Genomic DNA, 24,735 nt, shown 5'->3' with positions numbered 1-24,735 from the left:
ACTCTTGTTTTTTTCAGGCTGTTAACCTAGTGACTAATGAAACCGAAGTCTCATACATTAAATTATCTCGTATGAAATTGCTTTGTCCATGTTGAAAATAGGGTGGATGTAGTGAAGTATGGGGCCAACAGTCATACGGGAGCACCAACAGAATCTTTCCCTGTGGAATTTTCCAGATAGCCTATGTTTTACACGTGCACAGAAAAACACCAACAAATCCTAATGGTTAAACTATATATAACTATATAACTATATATATAAAACATATTGCTACTACGTATTTGCACATATATATAAAAATTGTTATTGTAACTTTTGTTGAAAAATATTTCCACAGAATAATGAAAATAATATTATTCTACTTTCAACTCCATACAACTATTTAACATTCACACGTTTATTCAGATGCATCTTGTTGTTTGTGTGCGACACAGATTCAAATTTGCCGCCAATTCCCGCCCACAACGTCGAATGTGTCATAGGTCATAACAGCCGAAAGAGCAATGATTTGGTCACATGTTTTAGACATTTGAATTGACAAACGGTTGTCAGAGACGTCTTCTCAACGGGTTTGCGCGGGTGTTTTCAATTCAATGCTTTTAGGTGAGCCATCCTCGGATATCATCGAGCTGCATTGGCATTTTGGAATAAGGAATGTAATGTTTTCTCCTGCGTTTCGAACGAAGGTAAGAGTGTTTTCAGCGCGATATAAAAAGTATACATTTGTAACTGGTGTGAAATATTTGAATAGTTTTCCCCCTATATTGTATAATTTTCTTGAATTTACTTGTTATACTACTTTTGTTTTCTGTTTTATAATTCAAATGGATTAATGAATCTCACACAATTTTGTTCATATTACTGTTCACAAGTAAGAGAATATAACGTTAAATTAAAGGAACTTTTCTTCGAGTCTTCGTTTAGAGTGGGAGCGTCATCGGTGAAACATCGCGGGGTTTCTCCATACGACGTGCGATCGCATGCACGTTGTTTTTCTCGAGGACGTTTCTCTGGTAAGATGAGTTTTATTGTCCAAATGCAAGTTTTTGCTCCAGTGTGATTTAAGTGATAACAGCATTTGATCGTGTGGATTGTGATGAAGTGTTTAATTGTAATAAGATTATGAAATTCATAATGTGCTTATAATTATACTATTACGCCCAGTGTCTACAGGAGAGCGTGAGAGAGAAGCCATTGCCCCGTTGATCCACTGATGATGTGGTCTGTTAACAGGTATGTTGTTTGATTAGTTAAATTTTATGAAAGAAAATAGATCTGGTTGACTGTTAATAAACATGTATTGTACATAGTGTTTTAAGAATCCATTTGAATGATTCGTGCTGTGCATGACGCACGTGGTGAGGCCTGCACATGGTGTAGGTTCTAAATGTAGTGAATGTTTCATTTGGATGATAGGTATGGCATTGTAATTGTTTCATTAGCATAATAAATCATTTGCATATTCTAGTCTTAAAGCGATAGTTCACCCTGAAATTAAAATTAGCCCATGATTTACTCACATTCTAAGTGTATATAACCTTTCAGACGAATACATTCATATTAACAAATGCCCTGGCTCTTCCCAGCTTTATAATGGAAGTGAATGGGTGTAAAAGTGCATCTATCCGTGATAAAAGTGAAACTCTGGATGTTTTCGTTCACTTAGATCTGTTACACACGAAAGCTATGAAAGGTAATTTTCAAAATTCTATAATGGGGCACTTTAATATAACTCCGATTGTATTTGTCTGAAAGATGAATGTCATATACACCTAGGATTGCTTGAGGGTGAGTAAATCACAGGCTAAATGTCATTTTTGGGTGAACTACCAATGCCATACAAAATATCCATGTCTTTCGTTTCTCAGTGGAAGAAAAATAACGTTTTTTTTTTAGGAAAACATTTCTGGACTTTTCTTCACAGAATGTAGTTTAATGGCACCCAATGTTTCTCAGTTCATATCCATGCAGTTTCAAAGGTCTTTGAAGTGCTTCAACGGGCTCAGCACGATACCAGCTGAGGACGAGGGGGTTTTCTAGCGAAACGATCGATTATTTTTATTATAAAAAAATTATATACTTTATATACAATAGTTTAAATTGAGCTCAAGACTGAAGAAGCCGGGAACTACATCCTCATGCTTGGATGGCACCGGCATTGTACCCATATATATAAGTTCAGTTTGTAAACAGTGGTGCGGTACTTCCGCACGTGCATGCGCCGTTGAGCATGATGTCGTAGTTCCCGGCTTATTCAGTCTTGAGCTCAATCCGAACTATTGTATATAAAGTATATAATTGTTTTATAATAAAAATAATTGATCGTTTCGCTAGAAAACCCCCTCGTCCTCAGCTGGTATCGTGCTGAGCCCGTTGAAGCACTTCAAAGACCTTTGAAACTGCATGGATATGAACTGAGAAACATTGGGTGCCATTAAACTACATTCTGTGAAGAAAAGTCCAGAAATGTTTTCCTAAAAAAAACGTTATTTCTCTTCCACTGAGGACAGAAAGACATGGATATCTTGGATGGCATTGGGGTGAGTAAACTTAAGAAATTCATTTTGAGGTGAACTAATCCTTTAATATCAATCATAACAGGTTGTTTCATACCCCTTTTCCACCAACAAGAACCGGGTGCTGGTTCAGACCAGCTCTGCCTTGGTGGAAAAGGGGTATCAGTGTTTACTCCATAATGAGTTTGTACATTTAAAAGAAGCTTAAACTAATCCATTACACCTTAAAGGTGCACTATGTAAGAGTCATTCATGGATAGGGGAAGTCCTAACCCTAAATTTAAATAGTATTTTAAAATATGTCCTCCTTTTGTGATTTCAGGTTATAGATAAACCTGTGCTTGTGGATCTACATCAGATGACCATGACAACCCAGGTGTGGAAATAGGGGACTGTTTTTAATCTGAAATCTGTGTAATCTATGATGAACGATTCTTCTGACACCATATGAATGCATACAGTCGTCTGGCAGAAGCTAGATAATTTTGATTATAAAGTTATAAATATGGATGCTTTTCTTACACAAACGCATCTCTTTGCTTCAGAAGGCCTTTATTAAAGGATTAGTCTACCTCAAAATGAATTTCTTGAGTTTACTCACCCCAATGCCATCCAAGATGTCCATGTCTTTCTTTCTTCAGTGGAAGAGAAATTAAGTTTGAGGAAAACATTTCAGCATTTTTATCAACACAATGGACATCAATCGCAATGCAGTTTCAAATGGCTGTGGACGTCAGGAATAGGGTCTTATTTAGCGAAACGATTGGTAATTTAAAAAAAAAACAGACACACAACATGTATATACTTTTTAACCACAATTATTCGACTTGTGCTTGTGTTGCACCTCGCTGGGCATTACGTCATCACGTTGGAATCGTCACCCGTCATGTCATTTATCGGTGTACTCCGGTTTAAAAAGGCAGGGAAGTGCGACAAATACCATCTCATTTTGTCCTCCAATTTCAAAATTCGTCCGACATCTTTTTTTATTTATTTAAAAGAAATTGCGACGTTTCCAACATGATGACATAATGCCTGGCGCGTTGCAGACCAGCACAAGACAAACATTTATATACTTTTTAACCACAATTGTTCATTTAAAAATGAAAAAAACTGTTTCGCTAGATACTTTATGACCCTATTTCTCAGGTGCGATCGTGCACATCCCTTGAAACTGCATTGATTTGGATTTCAACATTTTGGTTGCGTTTGAAGTCCGTTGAGTGGAGAAAAGTCCTGAAATGTTTTCCTCAAACTTAATTTCTTTTACACTTAAGAAAGGCATGGATATCTTGGATGGCATTGGGGTGAGTAAATTATCAGGAAATTAATTTTGAGGTGAACTAAATCTTTAACCCCCCCAGAGCCCTGTGATTGTTTTTATGATGGATAGATGCACTTTTATGGACTTCAAAACAGAAGCACCTGTTCACTTTAGCTAACCCTTTAAAAAGTATTTTTAACTCTGGACCAAGAAAATGTTTCAGTAATTGCTTTAAAAAAACAGAAGTTCACTAATATCTGTCTGGAAATACAGGAAGGCCTTTCCTACTCTATGGGTATGCTTTTCTTTGAGAACCATGATAAAAGTAGCTTTGGTATGATTTAACTGTGAGCATCACCTTACAGTGTCAGTAAATTTGTAAAATAAATTTAGCAGATATTCATTCATTGATTCTTCTGGCTGAAATGTTAGTGTCTTAAAAAAAGTTACCATCAAAATAGCAAAAAACACTCACTCACTCTCACTCACTCATACGGATAGTGAAAACACGTTATTTAGACCCATGCATAGTTCAAAATATTGTGTATTTTAATTCCTTTAAATGTTTTTATTTATCCATTAAAACATTTTATTTGACAATCACTTAATTATCATAATGTAGCTATTTTTTCATGCTCTGCTTGTATTTCTACTGTCCAATTAACATTAAACGTTTGTTTGCAATTCACTAAAATGACTGTTCTGTTTTATTGGAGGTACCCATTACATTTTTATAGATTTTGTTTTACTGGTAGAAACAACATTTCTTAGTTACTATACATTAGATTGGCTATATTTTAACACAAAATATTGTTTCATATAACGACAACTAAATACCTTAATTTACAGATTATGTATGTAGCTAATTTTAAGGTATTTTTAACGTACTATGATTATTTTTGCAATGGCCAATAATTTTAAATATATTTATGTAATATTTTTGTCTTTGATTTTATGTACTTATTGGGGTTTTATCGATTGTTCTTAGTTCTTTTACAAAGATAAACTGTATTTTGAAATTAACAAATAAAAGCCATATATTCACAGAGATTAACCTAAAAGGTAGTTGTTTTTTAATGTATTTTCACATAATAATTACGTTTTCTTACATGTCTTTTTACTTATTTTACAAAGATAAACTGTATTTTGAAAGAATATTACTGTATAAATACAGAGAAACTTGATAAAGTAACAAATAAAAGCCATATATTTACAGAGATTAACCTGAAAGGTAGTTGTTTTTAATGTATTTTCACATAATTATTACGTTTTCTTACATGTCTTTTTACTTATTTTACAAAGATAAACATTATTTTGAAAGAAAATTCCTGTATAAATACAGAGAAACTTGATAAAGTAACAAATAAAAGCCATATATTTACAGAGATTAACCTGAAAGTTAGTTGTTTTTATTGTATTTTCACATAATTATTACGTTTTCTTACATGTCTTTTTACTTATTTTACAAAGATAAACTGTATTTTGAAAGAATATTACTGTATAAATACAGAGAAACTTGATAAAGTAACAAATAAAAGCCATATATTTACAGAGATTAACCTGAAAGGTAGTTGTTTTTAATGTATTTTCACATAATTTATCTGTTTTTCTACAGTTAAATAACAATTATTTACAGTAATACACTGTAATTAAATGAATTATGACTGTAAAATATTCTCTGTATTTTTACGGTTTTTGCATGTAATTTTGAAAAACATTCTTTTACTGTAATTTGACGGAATACGTCTGGCAACTTTGCTGCCAGAGATTTACCGTTTTTTTACGGGTTTTTTTTTTACAGTGTAACCTCTCACTGTGGCAGAAAATAATATTTGAAGGATCCTTCGTTGGGTTTTAAGATGCTGTGACATTTGTGTCTGCTGTAATTCTGTCCCTCCCTGTGGTAGTTTGGGCCCCATCCAGTCATTGGACAGACACTATGTGTCCCACATTTTTGTCTGAAGATAATAAGCTAAAATCCTTCAGACCCACAGAGAAGATCAAAGTGTTGAGTCCTGTTGAAAGGTTGAGAGTTATTACTGTTTCTTTAATTTGTGGAAAAATAATCAAAGAACCCTTTTTAATCAAGCGAGTGGCTAATCCCAAATGTGCGAAATCTAAGAGCTGGACACTGAAGATATCGTTCTTCACTGGGCTTTTATTTTTACCAGCTTAACTGGTTGAAAAAATACATTCTGTTTGAGAACATATTTGATATTCGCTCAATGTGAACATTCATTATGTATTATTACATCTTATATAAACGTGATTAATCTCCCAATTTATTAGCACTGTACATATTTTTACAGATGATAAACCCAGAGGAACGCAAATGACGTTGTTATAGTGTGTATTTATGGAGCTATCTATTTCTGAGTTATGGCCTTTGTCTCGAAAACCTAGTTTATTTTTTTGTAATGAAAACCCCATCATTCATTCAAGATAGATGTGTATTGTGTCCGTTAATGAAGTGTTGTGTTTGAGAAAGATATTTCCGTAGCGATAAATCTGTTTGAAGGGTTATCAGTTGGATGTGGAGCCTGAGTGTTTGTTTCTGTCAAATGTTTTTTTAAATGAGATCTCTTTACAGAATGACAATTTTGGTGTCATTTATCTGTCGACCAGCAGAGAGCGCACTTGGATAATTTTTACATGGGCATAGTTTCAGTGGGAAACTTATTACTGTAACATTTGAACAAAATATTGAAAATCAAAAGTGTCCATCTTATTTGTATCAATAAAATAAACAAGTGCATTTTTATTAACATCAACAAAGATTCATATACAATATGCATTGGCCAAAAATGTTAATCAATGTGACCTTATTGTAAAGTGTTACCCATATGTGTGTACTGTTTCAGATTTCTTTAAATTCCTTCATGAAGTGTATCATAGTGTTTTCAAAACCTGCTCAGAAAGCGATGTCATCTTAGCACTAGACAGGTGATCAGTACCAGATAGTCTGTGATAGTGTTATGTGAATGTGATCATGTGAGAATATGATGATGACCCCAGTCAATGTGTTTATTGTGTACATTCACATGACTGTATGTCTCTCTTTTAATACAGCAATGTGTCAGTCAAAGTCCAGCCTGAGAGAGAGCAAAACTCAATCAATGAGAAAACAAAGTCTCGGACTCGGACTCGGAGCATTAAGAGGTGTGTCTGAGAAATCAGTGATTCTATGAGAAAACCTTTTGACCAATAAACAACTAAATGAACACGCTTTAATATTTATTTTTCAAATTTTTGGTAGAAATGTACATTTATTTTGTCTTCCATACAAATATAAAATAATTCTCAAAGCACATTCACTTGAAAAGCAAAATGAGAAGGATTCTTGGACATATTGTTTTCGAAAAAAAAAAAAAATGTCCTTCATGAAGCGTTAAACTTAAGTATACTTCATACTGGCTTACTTTCATTACCCCATTAGCAGATTAGTTTTGTTATGTTTTGTCACAAAACCTTTTTTCCAAAAACACTTTTCTTGTGTGTTTTGCTGTTCTATTCCCATGATGCCTTGCGCTGCGTTAGGTACATCGTATGTTTCTCACATGTGCACTTCGCATGTGAGGGCACATTTGTTGTGTTGGCATTATGAAACTGCTACTGTTTTTTCAATGTCCTGTTTTGCTATAAGTTTCCCCGTGGGACTGAGCACTGCCACCCAGCTGGTGCATGAGAAGAAAGCCATGTTGGATGAGATGAAAGCATCCTTTGGTGATAAAGCAGAAGAGTTGATGCTTAGTTTATCAGATGCTTTAGAGCGCAGCGCCAAGTGAGTCATTTCATAATTTGGTCATGTCGAAACACAGTAGAAGTGCAATATTTGCATTATAATGATGATGAAGAATTCTTTTTTTATTCATGTGAACCGAAACGAAGATTTATTATCAAATAAAAATCTGTTTCTTAGCTATAATAATTTAACATGTAAATCATCCGTCTATTTTTGTAGGAAGAGGGATTATAGGGTCCAGCGATATCTGTCTCTTCGTACTATGATATCACATGGACAAATTCCTTCTGTGACCTCTTTTCCTTCTGTGGTCTCTACGGCAACAGCGCAGCACTCAAAAGTGACTGATGCTGTGTGTTCAGAAGATCCGTACAGCTCTCAGTGGTGCGTGTGAGTCAGATTCAGTGCTTTTGAAAACACTAATGCTAAACCACTTAAGTGCGTTTGATAAATATTAACGTTAATGACACTACAGGATTCAGTAGACCACCTAATCCGATGAACATTAGCAGGTGTGCGAGTGCGTGTATGCATTCAACGTTGCTGTTTTTAGACGGTTTCAGCTGCAAGAAAAGTCATGTGGCCCAAACTTAACTTCTGGTAGATCTCCGCAAATAATCAACAATAGTTGAGTAGTTTTTATTTCATTTAATTCATATACAATAACATACTAATATGAAGTATTATTATAAATTAAATATAAAATATATTGTTGTATTATACCCAAACACAGACCAGAAAGTAACTTTGGGCCAGTCTGATGAAACCATCTATAATAACATAACATTAACCACTGTTTGTGTGTGTGTTCAAGGCTCTCAGAGTTGCTCAGTAGCCTGACCCCCATCAAAAACTCAGACAGGAGGGTTGCATGTTTACTGGAGAAGTTAAGTCGATTTACAGAAGGCCTTACACTGCGGGTTCATCCACACAGCTTCCTCAGGGTCTTAAACTCCCTCCAGCCCTGGGAGCTCTGCTGCCCAGATCTGTGTGTGGCTATAGAGGTACTACTTACTGTATGCTTATTCTAAACTTTGCATTGTAATTCTGACATGCTAATTTTGGTTCATTCTTATGAATTCGTACAATCTCATTCCCAGTCGTTAAAGTGGGCCGGTACACGCCAGCTCTTCTCCGTTTTAATCTTTAGCGTACCTTTACTTTTTCTTGTGTACCTGCACTTCTCACGTTGCCGGTACTTTGCCACTCTGAGTCAAAGGTGATTCACTAGAGCCACAGCGAGGGCTCGTTCAAACTCAAACCGGTGCGCAATGTTTCCTGGAAACGGTGTTCAACTGTGTGCAACAGGGTTTGAGATACGTTTTCTCTTGTCTGGCGGGTGTAACATACGCGGTATTTAAAGAGACACAATGGGTCAAAGTACAGTCAGTTGACAAATATGTCAGCTGCTGCTCGGTATACGCAACAATTGAACATGTATTTTGCAGTATTTAACACGTTTTTATACCGATTAAATAAGGCCCCGAAAATTCTTCACAAAGAATGGCCTTCTCAGCTGACATAGTTCAACTCTTGCATCAACACAACTGGGTGTAACCACGCTTCCGTTACAGAGGGCAAGCTGCATTTAAGCCAATAAAACTAAAGAAGACAGAACGTTCAGCCAATCAAATTGATGACGATAGTCTGCAGGTGCTAATAGGCTTGTACGACTTGAAGTGGCGCCGCAAGATCCGAGAGGCGGATTACATCAAAGTACCGCGATAGCGATTCGAAAAACCATAAAAGTTTGCTTTCGAATCGCCCTCGCGGTACTTTTATGTCATCTTTCCCTCCTTTCTTTGTCCATTGATTCATGTTCTTTATATTATTGTAATGCGGTGCCCTTTTTTCGGAATATAAATTAAAAAGTCATTGGATCGCGTGGGGGAGGGCCGTCACCTGCAGAAGCGTATGAGCATTTTAAACGTGATTCATCTCCTGATAATGTAAATCAAGTATCACAAAAAATGCAGCATAAGAAAATCTTATTTCATTCCTTTGGGCAAAAACGGAAGGGTAGCCTACTCGTCAAAGTCAGGTTTGCAAAAGTGAGCGAAAAATTATGCAAATATTTTCTGAGGGAAATTAAAAATATTTTTGGGGAAATGCAAAAAGTTTTGCAAAGGAACTGTTGGGAAATGTTGGGGAGAGCAAAATATTACAAATATTTTCGCTTCATTTCCTATTTTTCCACCACCTGTATGTCCCTTTAGTGGCTCAGTACCGCGTTGCATCTGGTTTGACAATGTGAGATAACATTGTACAAAAAGAAAGACAAATTTAACTAGCCTAACTGTAAGATTTTAAGATAAACGTGTTCAAAATGAGAGGATATACACGCGCGGCCTGTGTTTTCAGATAAAAATTACATTTTAGTTTGCGTATTATGAAATTTGTATAAATAACGGAAATATTGTTCACAACGAACACATTTATATGAATTGGCCGCCTGGTAAAATAGACTTCCTGTGAGATCAGGTTGGACATTTATGCTAAAACTATGTTCATTCCATCTACTTACTTATGTGTCTGTCATTTTTGCAGTTTTACATTTTCAGGTGTAGCAACTTTCAAGCTATTAATCTTATTTGATTATAACTGCCAGAACCCTGCTGCCACCCTGAAACCAAGTCCAGACAGGCTGCTGGTAACACACCGTCATTTGGGCTGTATAATGATGGATTATCCGGTGGGGTAATAAGCTATTGTTGGGAACTGGGAGGTTAGGATGCGAGTGGGTTGAAATTTTGAGAAGTGGTCTTTTATCTCTCTCTCTCTTATTTGCAGATAGTGAGAGAAAATGTAGTAAAGATGCCCGAGGCAGAGTACGATTCATGGTTACAACGCAGACTCAACCAATCACAGACCACCAAGAGTGTTACACACAACATGTAATTCATCCTCTCTTCTGCTATTGCTCAGAATACGAGTCTTGTTTTACATTTTCACAAAATAAATAGGCTGTTTAAATATCTTTGTACGGTGACATTTTTTATGACAAATAAACACTCTAGACCTATAATTGTCATTCCTGCAATGTGATAATCATATCATATAGTACTGTAACACTGTAATAAAATTTTAATTTTCAAAGTGCTGCTATATAGCCACTTTTAGTGCTATATAGCACCATATCTTGGTGCTTCAGTGGTTGTTCAGAGATTGTTCAGAGGATCTTTGGGAGGACTGAGGTGCTATGTAGTACCGTTTCCGTATAAAGACCCCAATATGGTTCTTCAGCGGTTCTTGGGGATGACTGAGGCGCTGTATAGAACCACAGAAGCACCAGAATATGGATCCATATAGCACTAAAACTGTTTCCCCTATAAAACATATAATTAGGCAAATACTAACATAATATATCAATACTTTGAATCAAACAATTTCAAACACTTCTTTATTGTAATGATTACGGCTCATTTTGCATTGCCGTACTAAAAATACTTTGAGAATTGTCAGTAAAATGTCACAATGTAACAAAATATTTGGCTTTATTTTAAATATACATCTACAGAAAACATTAAGAGACCATTCCAAATACCATTTTGGATTTACTATTTAAAGTTATAGATAAAATGATTATTTTAGTTTGATATGATAATATTCTCCCAATTTTCAAATAAATTTTTTTCTATTTGCATTTATTTGCAGAAAATGACACCTGGAGAAACTGAGGAAAAAACTGAAAAGAAGCTCCGTATTGTTCAGACCTCAAATACTGCAAAGAAAACAAGTTCATATTTACTTTAAAGCATCACAACAGTAATATGTGTACATGTATTTAGGAAAAGTTCAAATATACATTTGTATTAAATAATCTCAATAACAGTTTTTATGTGTCTAGTCATGTTGTTAGTCTTTTGGATGACTTGTTCACTCCTGAGGTTTGATTTTGTTCAAATTGAACAGTCACTCAATACATCACAATACATCTAGAAATGCTAAATAAATGACAATTTTCAATGCTCTCTTTATTTTTTCTGCGGCTTTGCACTTTTGGATTGTGTGTCATGGTGGGAAAAACCCAAAGACGTTCAACAGATCTCTGTCGAAACAGATGACTGGCACCTTGTTTTTCTTCTCTCCGTTCAAATACGTTGCTCAGTATTGTGAAATTCAATAATACAGTCATGTATGTTGTCTTAAGTCACAATTGTTCCACTACAGATTTTCTAGTTACATGTAATAGTAAAGTTGTTGTTGTTTTGTGAGTGTTACTCATTCTATCTGATATTTAAGACTCTATTTGCTTATCCGTTGCATCATGTCAACGGGTTCGTTTGCCCTTCGTTTTAGGCCTTCAGCTAAACTTGTTATCCAACATGATAAGTTTTTACACATAGTGACAGGAACTCTGGGCAGTTGAGGGGTCAAAGCTCACCCGGGGGTGTAGGCGTGCGTTTTGTTTGGAGATTTCTAAAATGCCTGTGTGTCTCAGTCCAGGGCACATCTGTATCCCACTCAAAGCTTGTTCAGAGGATAACATTAAACATCCTCACAGTGTTTTATTTGGTGTAAACAGATGCTAAGCTAGCAGCTGTACTTACATGCATGATTAATCACATCTTCCAAGTAAATGTTATATTCTTAAAAAGAGCACACACAAATGTAGGTTAAAATGTTGAAACTGTGCTTTTTGTTTGTCTGTGTGTAGATGCTGGGAAGTGTAGACTGGCCTTGTGCTTTTCCACAATGTCAATAATCATCTGAAGGAAAATTCAATATTTACTTTTCAATTACCAGCAGCACCCTGGCCGCCCCTGTAATGTACTTTATATTATCTTAGATCACCTGAAAGAATAAGTTGTGGAATGGACTTTAACCTTGAAGTTCTAATTCTTATTTTTTTTATTCTTTCTAAATTGATATCTGGCCAAATATAAAAAAATTATGCAAAAGGATTTATGGTAAGAAATATTACATATTTATCTTTCATCTAAAATGGTGCAAATGTTTAATATTCATCGTTTTAAAAGTCATTAATCCACGTTATATTTTTTCATTATTTTTTTGAAAAGTTAATATGCAATTTGTATGATCATGATTGTCCCGACAGGTGACATGACTGTGTTGATCTTGACCTCACTGGATGATGTCCTGTGTCACAGTGTGTGTCAGTAAGATCACTTCGACATGGCCCTTGTTAAATGAACTAAGAGAAAAGCTATTTTTAATTTGCTATAGTAAGTGCATATGAAGAGTGTTGTTTAAAACTTGATTTAATCTTTTTTTATTACGAAATGTTTTTATTGTCTATTCAGTATTTTTTGTTGTTGTTGATGTTATGGCTTAAATCAGAACAAACCAACTGCACTTCGATTGATATCATTGGCAGTGCACAGTGAAAACACATGATTTTAGAAAAATCTCAAAAATGGACTCTTCGTATGTTGAAATTGATTCACTCTATAGGCTATAAGGTGCTTAAGTACAACAATTTTTAAAACGTGCGTGGGTGCATCTGTCCGTTTGTGTGTACTGTGTATATTGTAAATGTATAGTTGACAAATGAAGAGTTTGGTTCCAAAATGAGAAAATCACAACAGGTTAACATGTCTTTATTGTGTTCAATTGTGTTAGTTATCTTATTTGTTGAGTTATTATGGCTCAAATCAAAACAACGCAACTGCAGTTAGATTGTTATATCATTTTGGAAACCAATACTTCAAATACACTGTACATGTATCCTATGGAGTGACATGCCAAACATGTTGAAAACATTTTAGAATGTCTGCTGTAACACCATAGGACACATTTACAACATATTTGTCAAATATACGCTGGTAAAATCTTAGTTGTTAGAATGTAGTGGCTTTGAGGTTGTTTGATGTATGCATTATGGTTTCTTTTGTTGCACAAACTGCTTCTATTGTTTTCCCCTACTTTGTAAGTTGCTTTGAATAAAAGCATCTGCTAAATGACTAAATGTAAATGTACATTCATTGTCCTCACACATATAGAAAAACAATCCTGCGTGTGTTTCTCTTCTGATTTACCGCCACTCAGGCAAGCATAAAACTTGAAAAACCTGGTTTATAATCTTTACTGGAAAGAAGGAAAGAATTTCTATAATATATCTTACGACTTCCTGTAATGTTGTTGTCCCACAGTCTACAGTAAATTACCTTGAAGTCTAAAATACATAAGATGTGCAGTGCCAAGGTCAGTTGGTTCATGCTTTAGTTTAATATTTACAATTAACAAACAGTTCAAGATTTCACACTGTTCTAAACGAGTGACAATTTATATTTATCTTCCTGCTCACTCGAGTACTGCACAAATATGCAAAAATGACACCCTTGGAGTATTTTTTTAAATATTTGTGTTTATTCTGCATGATGCAATCTCATGGACTTTCTGTCAGGGGGAAATGGCTGAGAGTTTGGAGCTGATAAAATATTTTTGTGATGTTTGACACTTGTGCAGGAAATGAAACTACAGCAACAGCAGATTGTGGTTTAATCCGTCTTTCTACCTCTGTTAAACTGAACAGCGGAGCAACATGCTGTCATAACTGTTTTAAGAACATTAGCCATGTTCATTTCGTTATCATTTCCTTTAAACAAATGGCCTCACAGATTCTTTGCGGTTTTATTTGAAAATCATTTCTGAGAGTTCACCTGCAAACACATTTTGTTTACAGGAAGTAAAATGATATGTAAAAAATCGTGTCATGGCCCATGGATCTTGTACATGATTTTATTATGTAAATGTCTTTGATTTTACTACATTTTATGAGCAATTTATAGACTGTGGCTATATATCATGTTCACATCAATGATCATTTCAAAACCACTACATCTCAAAATGCTTTTTCACACTTTTAACTTAAATTGTCATATATGATTATATCATAGAATGTAATGGGAGGTAATTGTCAGGGGTGTTGCTGTTCGATCCCAAAAAGATCGATGATCATTGAGATAAATCCGGGTCTATGCACATGTGCCAGCTGAGCCACTTCTTAGAAATGAACAGGACAGCAAACAGATCTCTTTCCAGCTGTATTAGAATGTATTATTGTTGGTTTCATAAGGGTTTCACGAGTGAGAATAGACGTGAATAGTTTTTGGTTTTCCCTTGAATGTTAAAAGCGGAAATAGTCTTTCAGCGTTGTCTTGTGTTAATCATACTTCCACTTATGGCCATCTTGTTGGTCTCGCAGACATGGACAGTGTTGACACAACACACACATTACTCATATGTCACAGTACACACATGCTAATTTTACATCGGAACTGTTTTACCACTCGTGCTTGTGGGCTTTAAAGCTTGAAGAGTTCTGCTGAGGTCAGTGTATTTAAAGAAACATATTTTTAAGCGCATCTTTTAAAAACCATTTTGAAATTAATTGGCTATTACACAAGCGACAAGTTCTTCAGTAGGCCCTGCCCATAACTTCCTGTTTTAATGGGAAATACATGCAAAACAATTCAAGTGTTGCTTTTACGTCATTGTTAACTTGTATTTCTAGTCTTGCCAAGACAGTAAGTCAGTTACATTTCGAGTCAAGAGCTACACACACCCGAACAGGAAATGCAGGTCGTTATTAAATTTGTGTGCGTGTTGAGTTGTTCAATGACCTTAATGTTTACCCCAATGCCATTCTCATTGGTGGAGATAAACTGAGTTTAAGCATGTGTTAAAATACCTTTTTCCAAATCGGTAATGTATAGCGACAAGACATCAGCACTGGGAAGATGGAGATGGCTTTTGGGTTAATTGTATACAAATGTGGTTTAATTGTCGGCAGTTGGACATATAAAATGTGTAGTGGGGAGGCTATAAGAATGTACTTGTAAGAATGTAGCACTGAGCATTTGATGTTTGAAATCAGATGTTTGGACAGTCCCTGAAACTGAGACTATAGTGGCATTTGTGGGTATTACCCACTGTGCATCAGCTGCTGGTCTCCTAATAGCTTTGCTGAGACCAGTAAGCTTAGAGTTACTGTGGGGTTTATCCCAATCATCCAAGAGATGATAAGAGGGTCGTTTCAAGTGCTGAAAGGACATTGTAATATCAGCTTTGCCTTTGGCCTGGACCCACAAAAGATGTACATTGAGAATAATCATAATCTCATATTACTACATCAGCATATACTGCATATCTTCCATTACGATCTCTAACATGAAGCAAAACCCCAAAAGCCACATCATTTGATGCACTTCAAAGGTCTACCTTAGCTAACTTGAGGAGCAAACTTTGTGATGTTAAACATAAGAGGCGAGATGTACCGCAATGTGGTTTTACCAAGAAACTGATGTATGCAGAGGGAAAGTTTGTCTTCGAAAGGAGGTCTGACACAACAATATTTTGTTCGTCACGTCCTACTGTCGTTTTTTCTGTTGGTGTATATTCAAGGGAATCAGTTTTAGCCTTCGTTTCAACGTATTGTATTCCACTTGTATTATCACGTTAAAAAAGAGGTGTTGCTTGGAATTTGAGGCCCTCTGGGGTTTTAAAGCCCCCACCCTTTTTTGGCCTCCACCCATCATTGAAAAACCAGGCTGATTGAATTAGCCCGGAAGGTGAAAACCTTCCTACACCATCCTGTCGTCACAAACCTCCACATGCATCACACTGCAACGTCTCACTTTCGACAGAAACAGGAACTCAGGAAATATGGCCACAGGTCTTTTAAAAAATGTCTCATAAAAAGAGCAGCACCCCTATTAGCTCACATACAAACTCGTTAAAGTCTCACTCGCTAAAGTGATCCGATAAAACAAGCAGTTTTGACATGGTAGAAAGTTGTGTAATCATTTACTTTAGGCTGTCTAATCTTATCACCTATTTTAAAGAAGTACAGAAGTACAGATGGCAAAGTCCCAAGGGCAATTTGACATTGTACCAAAATACCAGAGATTGTGGTTCTGGGTAATTCTTTGTGTAGTGCCATATGGATAAGCACATACAGTATTTATGTCAAGGAGAGCAGACCATTTTTATTACTAAACACAGTTATAATGGTGTCGTGGTTAGTGAAAATAGTCACACGTGACTATTAATAGTGAAGCTACCAAATGTCAAAATAAAGAGCAGATGATACAACCAAGGGCTTTGGCATGCATTCAAATCCATTCCCTCAGGTCACAGACACATAGACATGTTATGCAAAGCAAATTTTTTTAATGCAATATGATTGAGGAGAGCATTTACAATAAAATTAGGTCGTACAAGAAGCATATTATCCGAGACAGACAGATATGATACAGAAGACTCTGGAAAAGACATACACAAATAAATAGTTTTACTATTAAAAAAAATTTACCCCCCCTCCATCCCCTTTCCCCAACAAAAATACTGGGTTGCTTTTGAACTGAACATCGAACTGCTACACTTATCAAAACTGTTGCTGGACTGCAATTCCCACAAGTCTTTGCGTTCTAAACCAAACCACACAGACCTGCAGTATTACAACAGAAGCCGTAAGACAATGCCTTTGGTCTAAGAGGGGTTGTACTCTTTTGTATCACTATGAAGCATGTGGCAATTACTTGCCCTGAAATAGCAAAGGTAGGCGAGTTTGCAAAATATTTAGTTTGCATACATTTTTTAGACACTGATCAGTTGGGGAAAGAGTTCAGAAGCAAACATGTCCTCCCAAGAGCTCTCACAGCAGAGGGGGGATGATATGTTGCTGAAGGGGGATGGGGACCTTTCGTATCCAGAGTCACTGTATGTATCTGTCAGGTAGGAAGCCTTCTCGTAGTCGTTGAAGGACGAGGCGTCGGACAGGAAGTCGTCGACCCCACTCGGACTCTCATCTGTCGTGGGGATGACCACATCCTCCGGCTCGTCCTTGACGGACACAGTTTGGACTTCCACCTCGATTTCCTCATCGCATTCAGGATCCGCCTCGGGTTTTACATCGCAAATGCTCTCCTCACTCGCCACCTCGGCGGGTTTGGTGTAGATGTGATCAAAGTGGATCAGTTCATTAACGGCCTCCAGCTTAGCTGGTGCGGGCCCCAAAGCCTCAGGTGGGGAGGAAGGTACTTGTTCTCCTGGACCCCCAGCCAGCACAAGCTGCTGATGGCCTTCCTGTGCTTCTGGGATGCCAGTCTTGAGGAACAGCTCTGGGTCAAGGATGTCCAGAATACCAAGCAAGAGATCAGACTGTAGAAGGAAAGAAAGAAACGTCAGTTAATGTTCAAACGGTGATATCGTTTTATGTGCAAAGGGTTTATATTTAGATCTATTTGTAATCATTAATCTAATTTAGCCTTAAGAAGAGTTTTAACCATTATGATATTCACCTCAACATCTGCAGAGTCACAGCTGTGAGGATCCATGGTGAAGTCTTCAGATTTGTTAACTGCTGGGCCTGCACCTGCTGCGGAGGCACACGTAGCCTGAGTACTGCAGACTCAGAAGACCCGGTCACCAAATCCAAATCGCTCACCGTAGAATCAATCACCTCGACCTAAAAAACACGAGAGAGTAAGTGGAAGGTGAAAACACCCATAGGCTATTTTTAAATGGTGTTAACAGTCCGTGGAGTGGTTAAATATATTCAAAGTGTGACCCTTGATCTTCCTGATTCTCGATTTATCATCGTTACACAGGCTCTCGCATTAGATAAGGAGATAACCGCCCTCATCCACCGATTCCCTAACAGATGTGTTGATGGTACGAGCAAACTGGTTTACCTTCTCTTTTGTATCCAGGGTATCCAAACCCAGTCTCTGTCTCAGCTCTTCATTCTCACTCAGAAGATCACTCGTCTTCTCTCGCAACAGTCTGTTCTCGACATGAAGTTTCTGATTCTACGGGGAGAAGAAAAGTCATTTCATTTTTTCTTGAACTACAAAAGATACGCTGAATTTCAGAGGTATCATTTAGCAGATGAAAACAACATCGATAAGTACCTCAAGCTCCAATTCCAAGACCTGCTGCTCCAACTCTCCCATCTTAGCCTTTTTTCTGTCTCTCGCTGTCTGTGCAGCAACTCTGTTCTTCAGTTTCCTAGAAATAAAATACATTTTTAATTTTTTTTTAAATATTTATCTGGGAACAGCTCATCCGTCTTGTACGTTTCAAATTAATGTGTGGGTTGTTTTTACAAATCTATTTTTATAATATTGCATCTTGTAGTCATTTTATTTTAACCCATTTTGGGATGTCGGGCACAGCGCATGCGCAGTCAGCGCCGCAACCCTGCCACGCAAGCAGACGTGAATATTGACTCAGAGGGGGAGGAACTGACCGGCAAAACCCACAGATCTTGGCTGAGATTTAAATTCTTCCATATGGAAGGGTCACACGGTTTATTTGATCCTTTCTAGCTGACATAAGTATGTGAATAAAACACTTAAACATCTAACGTTAGCCCAAATGAAAGAATTGTTTTTAAATGCATTACTGACGGGATTAAAAAGTCTCGTGATATTAAATCCCCAGAGCATTCTCACCTTCGAAGTGCTTTTTCTTCTGGGTTCAGATGTGTGAGTCTCTGCCTCTTACGCTGCGGTGGTCCAGAATTGTTGGAGTTGGAGTCGGAATCAGAAGAGGGCTGGTTAGGCAACATGACAGATATGGACCGGCTGTATCCGCCCTGTGTAGCGCCGGGAGAAGCGCTATGTTTCCCCGATATGAGGAGGACTTTGTGGGCCCCTCCGGCGCCTGCTGTGACTACAACCATATTGCCTGCGCGAAAATCCTTTTAGGTATAGTTTAGGGGTGGGAAAATATCCGAAAATCGTCTTTTTTTCACGTGTTTCTTCACACCGCTGATCTGTGAAAACTGAAGAAGTGGAAGCGCTTGCGTTCTTTTTCTATCGTCGTGGTGCGACGCGATTGGCTGGTGGGCGCCACGACGTCACCTGACGTCAGTTCTTCCTTGTTTGGTGTAGCTGATGTAAGGGTCGAGTTTATTGTGGAAGCCTAAATAGCCCCATTCCTGTTTGTCAACAAGTGAGATCATAAAAGAGCAGAAAATTCCTATGTAGGCTAGTTGTATTAAAAGCAAACTCAAGTACGGAAATATACTACAATGTTGAAATATTCAAGTATAACATTGATCTTTAAATATAACGTTGATGTTCAAAAAATGACCTTTCGATTTAGAGTTTATTTAAAATTGGATTAACATTTTTTATTGATTTGGAAATTATATCAAATGTTTAGGCTCAAGGACCATTGCACCTTGCCTCAAAAGTCTGTGCAATCTTGATTTTAGTAACATTATTTCCCAAACATAGACAAAATAAAATAGTTCAACCATTATTATTTCTTTTCTAATAGCTTAATTGTTTTGGCTTTAAAATGCACTGTGGTGTATTGCAATAAAATTACATGAATTTCAGAGTCTTTACAGGTGATTGCATCAGAAAATCTCCTTTTTTAATCCTCTCATTTCATTATAGGAAACCAGATCAAGTTGGCAATACGCCTTTTGGCTTGGTTTTCAATGCCTGTGTATTCTGATCCATTCCATTTGAAGCATGTTACATTAGCTTAAGTTGAAACAGGCTCATTGGCAAACATTTACTTGAGTGAAGACTATCAAGATGTCGGTATGTGTTTAAAAATAACAGATGGAGACAAAGGAGAAATTACAAGACGTTTCATGTCCTCAAACCCCTCCCGAGAGAGTAGGCAAAATTGATTTTCCTGTTTGGACAGCATACATTTGCATTGAGTCCAGGGTATGTCTGTAAAATACTTTTACATAACGTCTGCATATAATTACCTTAGAATTGAGTTGACATATGATAAAGTCGAAAGAACGATTTAGTCTTATTGTTTGATGTAGTAAAAACGATATACTGTATCTGGTTATTATAGGATTAGCAGTATGTTATAATCAAAACTCAAAGCTAATGAATACAACAGATCATTTGTATATTCTATAATATATATATATATATATATATATATATATATATATATATATATATTATGTAGCTACAGCCATATTCTCATTCCGAACCGATAGAATGACCTAAAAATGGTACGATCTGCAGGTGGTCTCCTCTGTGCATCGCATACTGTAACAGTGGAGGAATTGTGTATTAAAGGTGTAGCCCAGGGTTACAACCGTTGAATGTGAAGTCTGTCACCTTAACTTCTTTAGGTCTGTGTGGAGAGCAAACAGCGGCTGTTTACCTTCCACCCTTCTAACTGTTCAATCAACATCGTAAATCTATAGAATATAACACTTTTGTTCTTAGCATTTTGATGCTTTGCATAAAACCAAATGAAAGTTTGAAACCTTCAAAATTTCAAATCAGACAAAACAGAATAGTAAAATTGTGAGGTGCAATTATACGTACAACTTTTTTGTTGGATTTTACCTTATCATGTGACATCACACTTTAAAAGGTTGCAAAAATCCCTTTATTGGACCTATAATATACTCTGCCTTTACATTCATGTAAATTATATCCTGATAGTTTTTTTTATTTTGTAAGGGTGTAACATTAACATTAGTCATTAAGCAGATGCTTTTATCCAAAGCGACTTACATGTCTATTATCCTTAACTATTGGACTAAGTTACTTCTTGCGCAGTAAACAGTTTCTTTGTTAAACCTCTTATTAGGGACAGGGATAGTCCTCTCTGAAGCAGTTTCAGGCAAAGTGCACTACTCAAGAACACAGTGTTTCTTTATGGGATTAATCCAATAGCAGATCATTAGGACCATCAGTATCACACATGTACTTGCCTTCTAACGTGTTTCTAGTCCATCCAGACTGTACCACGGATAAACCCAAGAGCACAAATATTCCCATTATGTCATTTTTCCAAATCTATTACTTTAAGTTAGAGTCCCTAAAGTGTGTTTCTTTATTTTGTAAGGATGATTCATTGGTACTTTCATTTGTGCATTCAGTAACATGTGTATGAGCAGAGTGAGATGTGAAATAACATGTGAGTTGGCAGATGGACTCGAGGATGATGAAACCAACCACCAACTCCAGTGAACAGTGACTAGCGGTAAGTTGTTGTGACATTTCGCTAACAAAGTTTGCCAATATTTGTTGGGTTAAACTGACCGTTGAAGGCATTAAATGCAGTGCCAGTGCTGCCAAAATAATTAGCACAAATTTGCATTACAATTTATTCTTTACACTTACACTTTGTGCTCGACTGCGCTTGCAAGCCTAAAAATATAACAGTGCTTAACCTCTGAAATTCCCATGATACAATTTCAGTTTCTTTATCACACTTTTACATTTACATAGTTCGTCTTTCTTACTAAAGTGACGTCTGCAAAAATCTAACTGAACATCCCCCTGACATTCATGTCTTTACTTTGCTGGAACAACTATAATGTTGTTTAAAACTTGACATCAATCAGATTAAATGGAAAACAAATGGAAACGTTTGCTTAAATTTCCTTTGGCTCGGATATTTCTCCAGCCAGAGAACAAGACCCAGGATTCTCTCAATTGTCTCCTTAAGAGTTTCAGGAGGGATCTCAACAGTGTCACAAACTGGACTTACACTCTGCGACCAATATTCAATATTAAGTCAATATTATTAAAGATTTCGATATGAATTTATATCCGATTTTATTAAATTTACTTCTACAATCTACGTCCATCAGACACCTCTCTACCTAAAATTGGAACAATTGTTCAACTTTTTTTTTATTCTCAAGAGCGAATTTTGGAGAAGCATGTTAAGTTATTAAATGCACAACGATTGTAAATCGTCTCATAGCTTTGTTGTCTGTTACAACAAGTAGGTCAAATGGAAGACGAGAACAAATACTGTAACGTGTATGCATTGTTTATAGTTATCTAAACACGTTCTGTCACTTTAACTCTGTCTTGCGTGTACACTTACTATCCAGCAAGAATGCAGAATAAACAGGGAGAATGCAGTTAGTGTGGGAGTGTCTGTGGCTTTTTACGTATTGTTTTGGGAGTGTTATATTGTGAGGATAAGGGGGCGTTGAAGGTCACACCCATTCACATACAAACATCGGGCAGAATCCAGCTGGTTTACTCCCAAGCTTCAGATGATGTTTACCCAACCCCACTATACATTTCAACCGCCTGTTCCTTTCTCACCCATCGCTGTATGTAGAGAATGCAGGCCAACCTGAATTAATAACTATTATTATTTTCCTGTATCTCAGTGGTTAGAGCATGGCACGAACAACGCCAAGGTCATGGGTTTGATCCCAGAGAATGTGTATACTCAGAAACACATGTATGGTATCGCTTTGGATACAAATGTCTGCCAAATTCATTTGTGTTTACCATGGATTAATCATTAGAACCATGTTTTGTGGTTTATTTGTAGTATTTGACCTTGATTCGTTTTCATAAAGGGTTAGCTTGTCAGGGCCTTTTGCCCATAAAACAATTCCATGTTCAGTTTCATTCTTACTGATACACGTGTTTTGTATTCTATCTTTGCATTCTTGCACATTTTATGTCTGCCACAGACTATCTGTAGTACCAATTGTGTAACCAGTTGTGAAACCTCTAAACTAATGCTGTCATGACATTTATCTCTGATCAAACGGTCCGGGGTAATGGACGGTCAAACTTTATCTGGACAAAGGATTATCAGCATTTGCATGTGTTTTGAATACTGACCATAGATTAATCTCTTAGAGAACTATCTGAAGGTTTTACTGAAGACATTATAACTCTTGGTTGATCTGAACTGTTATTGAATAATCTTTTTCCGTCAACAGTCAGCTTTGTATAAAAGCATTTTTCAATTGCTAAAATCTTTACCGCAATTTAACTGGCAACTTTACAACAACAAAAAATATGTTACACAATATATTTAAAAAAAATTATGATCAGGCCGCTTTTCACATTTTTGTTGCTCAGTTGTAGCTCAGTTTGATTCACATAAAGTTGCTTAAGATATGAGCATCTGCCAAATACACAAACATTTGTGATTTTCTTTATTGTGTTAAAAATAAAGTTAGTGTGCTAACTATTGAAAAACATCCCATGCAGATTATTGGATATTATCATCATGAGATAGGGTGTCTCTTGTCGTGTAAGTTTGTTGTGTGAATTAACCCAAATGGCATGAGCGGGATCTTGGTTACTGTCAGTGTGCTGTAATTGTGGTGTTGTGAGTACCAGACTGTTGCTGGTAGGATAAGCTTTGCTTTGTTTGTAGAAGAGCTGACAGTGTTGGGTCTTCGTTGTTCAGAGCCATACAATACCCTCCCCAACCCCCTATGTCTGCTTGTGAATACAACAACAACATCGAACCCTAAACAACAACTCTTTACTGCGCAGGCCTGGCAAGAGCCTTCTGCTACCGAGAGATGTGAAAAGGCCCAATGTTTAGATGATAGAGATCAAATAATAAAATGTTCATGTGGGTGATACATTTCAACAGAAAATGAAAGATGCGCTTCGGGAAATGTACAGCTTATCCCACATTGCAGAAAATATGTAGTGAAGTGTAGCTTTCCTGTTGCTCAGTGGTTAAAGCATGGCTAGCAACACCAAGGTCATGGGTTCAATTCCAGGGATTGCCCATACTTGGCAACAATTGTAGAGTATAATGCAATGTAAGTCGCATTGGATAAATGTGTCTGCCAAATGCGTGAATGTTGTTCCAGAATGTTAATATTTCAGAGAAAGAGAATAATAAAATTGTCAGTTGTTGTTTTACAACAGTAAGAAACTAACACTTGCTAACCAACATGTTTTCAGCAATGACATATTATCAATATTAAATTGAAATCCTGGAGGCCACAGTTTAGTGCTTCTACGCTAGCTCAGGATGTCACCATGGTAACATTTCCGTTCTCTTAAAGGGCATTTTTAATGGAGTCATTTGGGAATATAGTCTGCTCACTGATAACCTCTTATATGGATGTTTTGTCGTGCATTGAGTTTACAGTAAAACTTGAATAATACATAGAGTTCTCTTGTGTCGATTAGCCACCTTTGCTTTGTTGGCAGTGGAGTGTTTTTCCCTCTTCTCCCTTGATGCTTCACAGTTTAGAGGTTACGATTTTCCTCTCACAGTGAAAAAAGCAGATCACACACTCGGAGGTGAGAGATGCTCATGGTACAGCAACACATGCAGTTACACAGCGCCACCACCTGAGGTTGTAATGGTCACATTTAGAGATCACGTCATCACAGGAAACATTTCCTAATTTTTTTATGTTCACATGTGTAGAGTATTTCAAATATTTACAGTGCCCTCCACTATTATTGGCACCCTTGGTAAATATGAGCAAGGATGCTGTAAAAATAAATCTGCAT

The 24,735-nt window shown here is 36.7% G+C and overlaps 1 protein-coding gene and 1 long non-coding RNA gene across 3 annotated transcripts; one reads left to right on the top strand and one right to left on the bottom strand.

Moving 5' to 3' along the window:
- Positions 1-488: 488 nt before the first annotated feature.
- On the top strand, positions 489-4,383 carry LOC306905160. 2 transcript variants are annotated; one of them, XR_013787702.1, is made up of 4 exons: positions 489-686; positions 925-1,013; positions 1,165-1,233; positions 2,839-4,383. It is a non-coding gene; the product is annotated as an uncharacterized lncRNA (long non-coding RNA). The 2 variants fall into 2 exon arrangements; XR_013787703.1 differs by having other exon boundaries at positions 506-686; positions 899-1,013.
- Positions 4,384-16,450: 12,067 nt separating this feature from the next.
- xbp1 (X-box binding protein 1) lies at positions 16,451-19,390 on the bottom strand. Its single transcript, XM_079483728.1, has 5 exons — positions 18,943-19,390; positions 18,400-18,496; positions 18,181-18,297; positions 17,788-17,954; positions 16,451-17,647 (listed from the first exon to the last, which is right to left on the bottom strand). Exons 1-5 carry the CDS (start codon positions 19,170-19,172, stop codon positions 17,461-17,463), a joined length of 798 nt encoding a protein of 265 aa, XP_079339854.1. The 5' UTR covers positions 19,173-19,390; the 3' UTR covers positions 16,451-17,460.
- Between the last annotated feature and the right edge of the window lie 5,345 nt (positions 19,391-24,735).

This window comes from Barbatula barbatula, assembly GCF_947034865.1.
Source record: "Barbatula barbatula genome assembly, chromosome: 2".
Taxonomy (NCBI): Eukaryota; Metazoa; Chordata; class Actinopteri; order Cypriniformes; family Nemacheilidae; genus Barbatula; species Barbatula barbatula.
Note: the sequence above shows the minus strand (reverse complement) of the source record. Positions and strands in the feature narration are given on the sequence as shown.

Excerpts from the sequence above, each read along its gene's own strand:
- xbp1 (XM_079483728.1), bottom strand. The coding sequence starts at position 19,172 with ATGGTTGTAGTCACAGCAGGCGCCGGAGGGGCCCACAAAGTCCTCCTC. Across the intron at positions 18,298-18,399 it reads TCTTGGAATTGGAGCTTGAG|AATCAGAAACTTCATGTCGA; the intron begins GTACTTATCGAT and ends TTCTCCCCGTAG. Across the intron at positions 17,648-17,787 it reads GTGACTCTGCAGATGTTGAG|TCTGATCTCTTGCTTGGTAT; the intron begins GTGAATATCATA and ends TTCCTTCTACAG.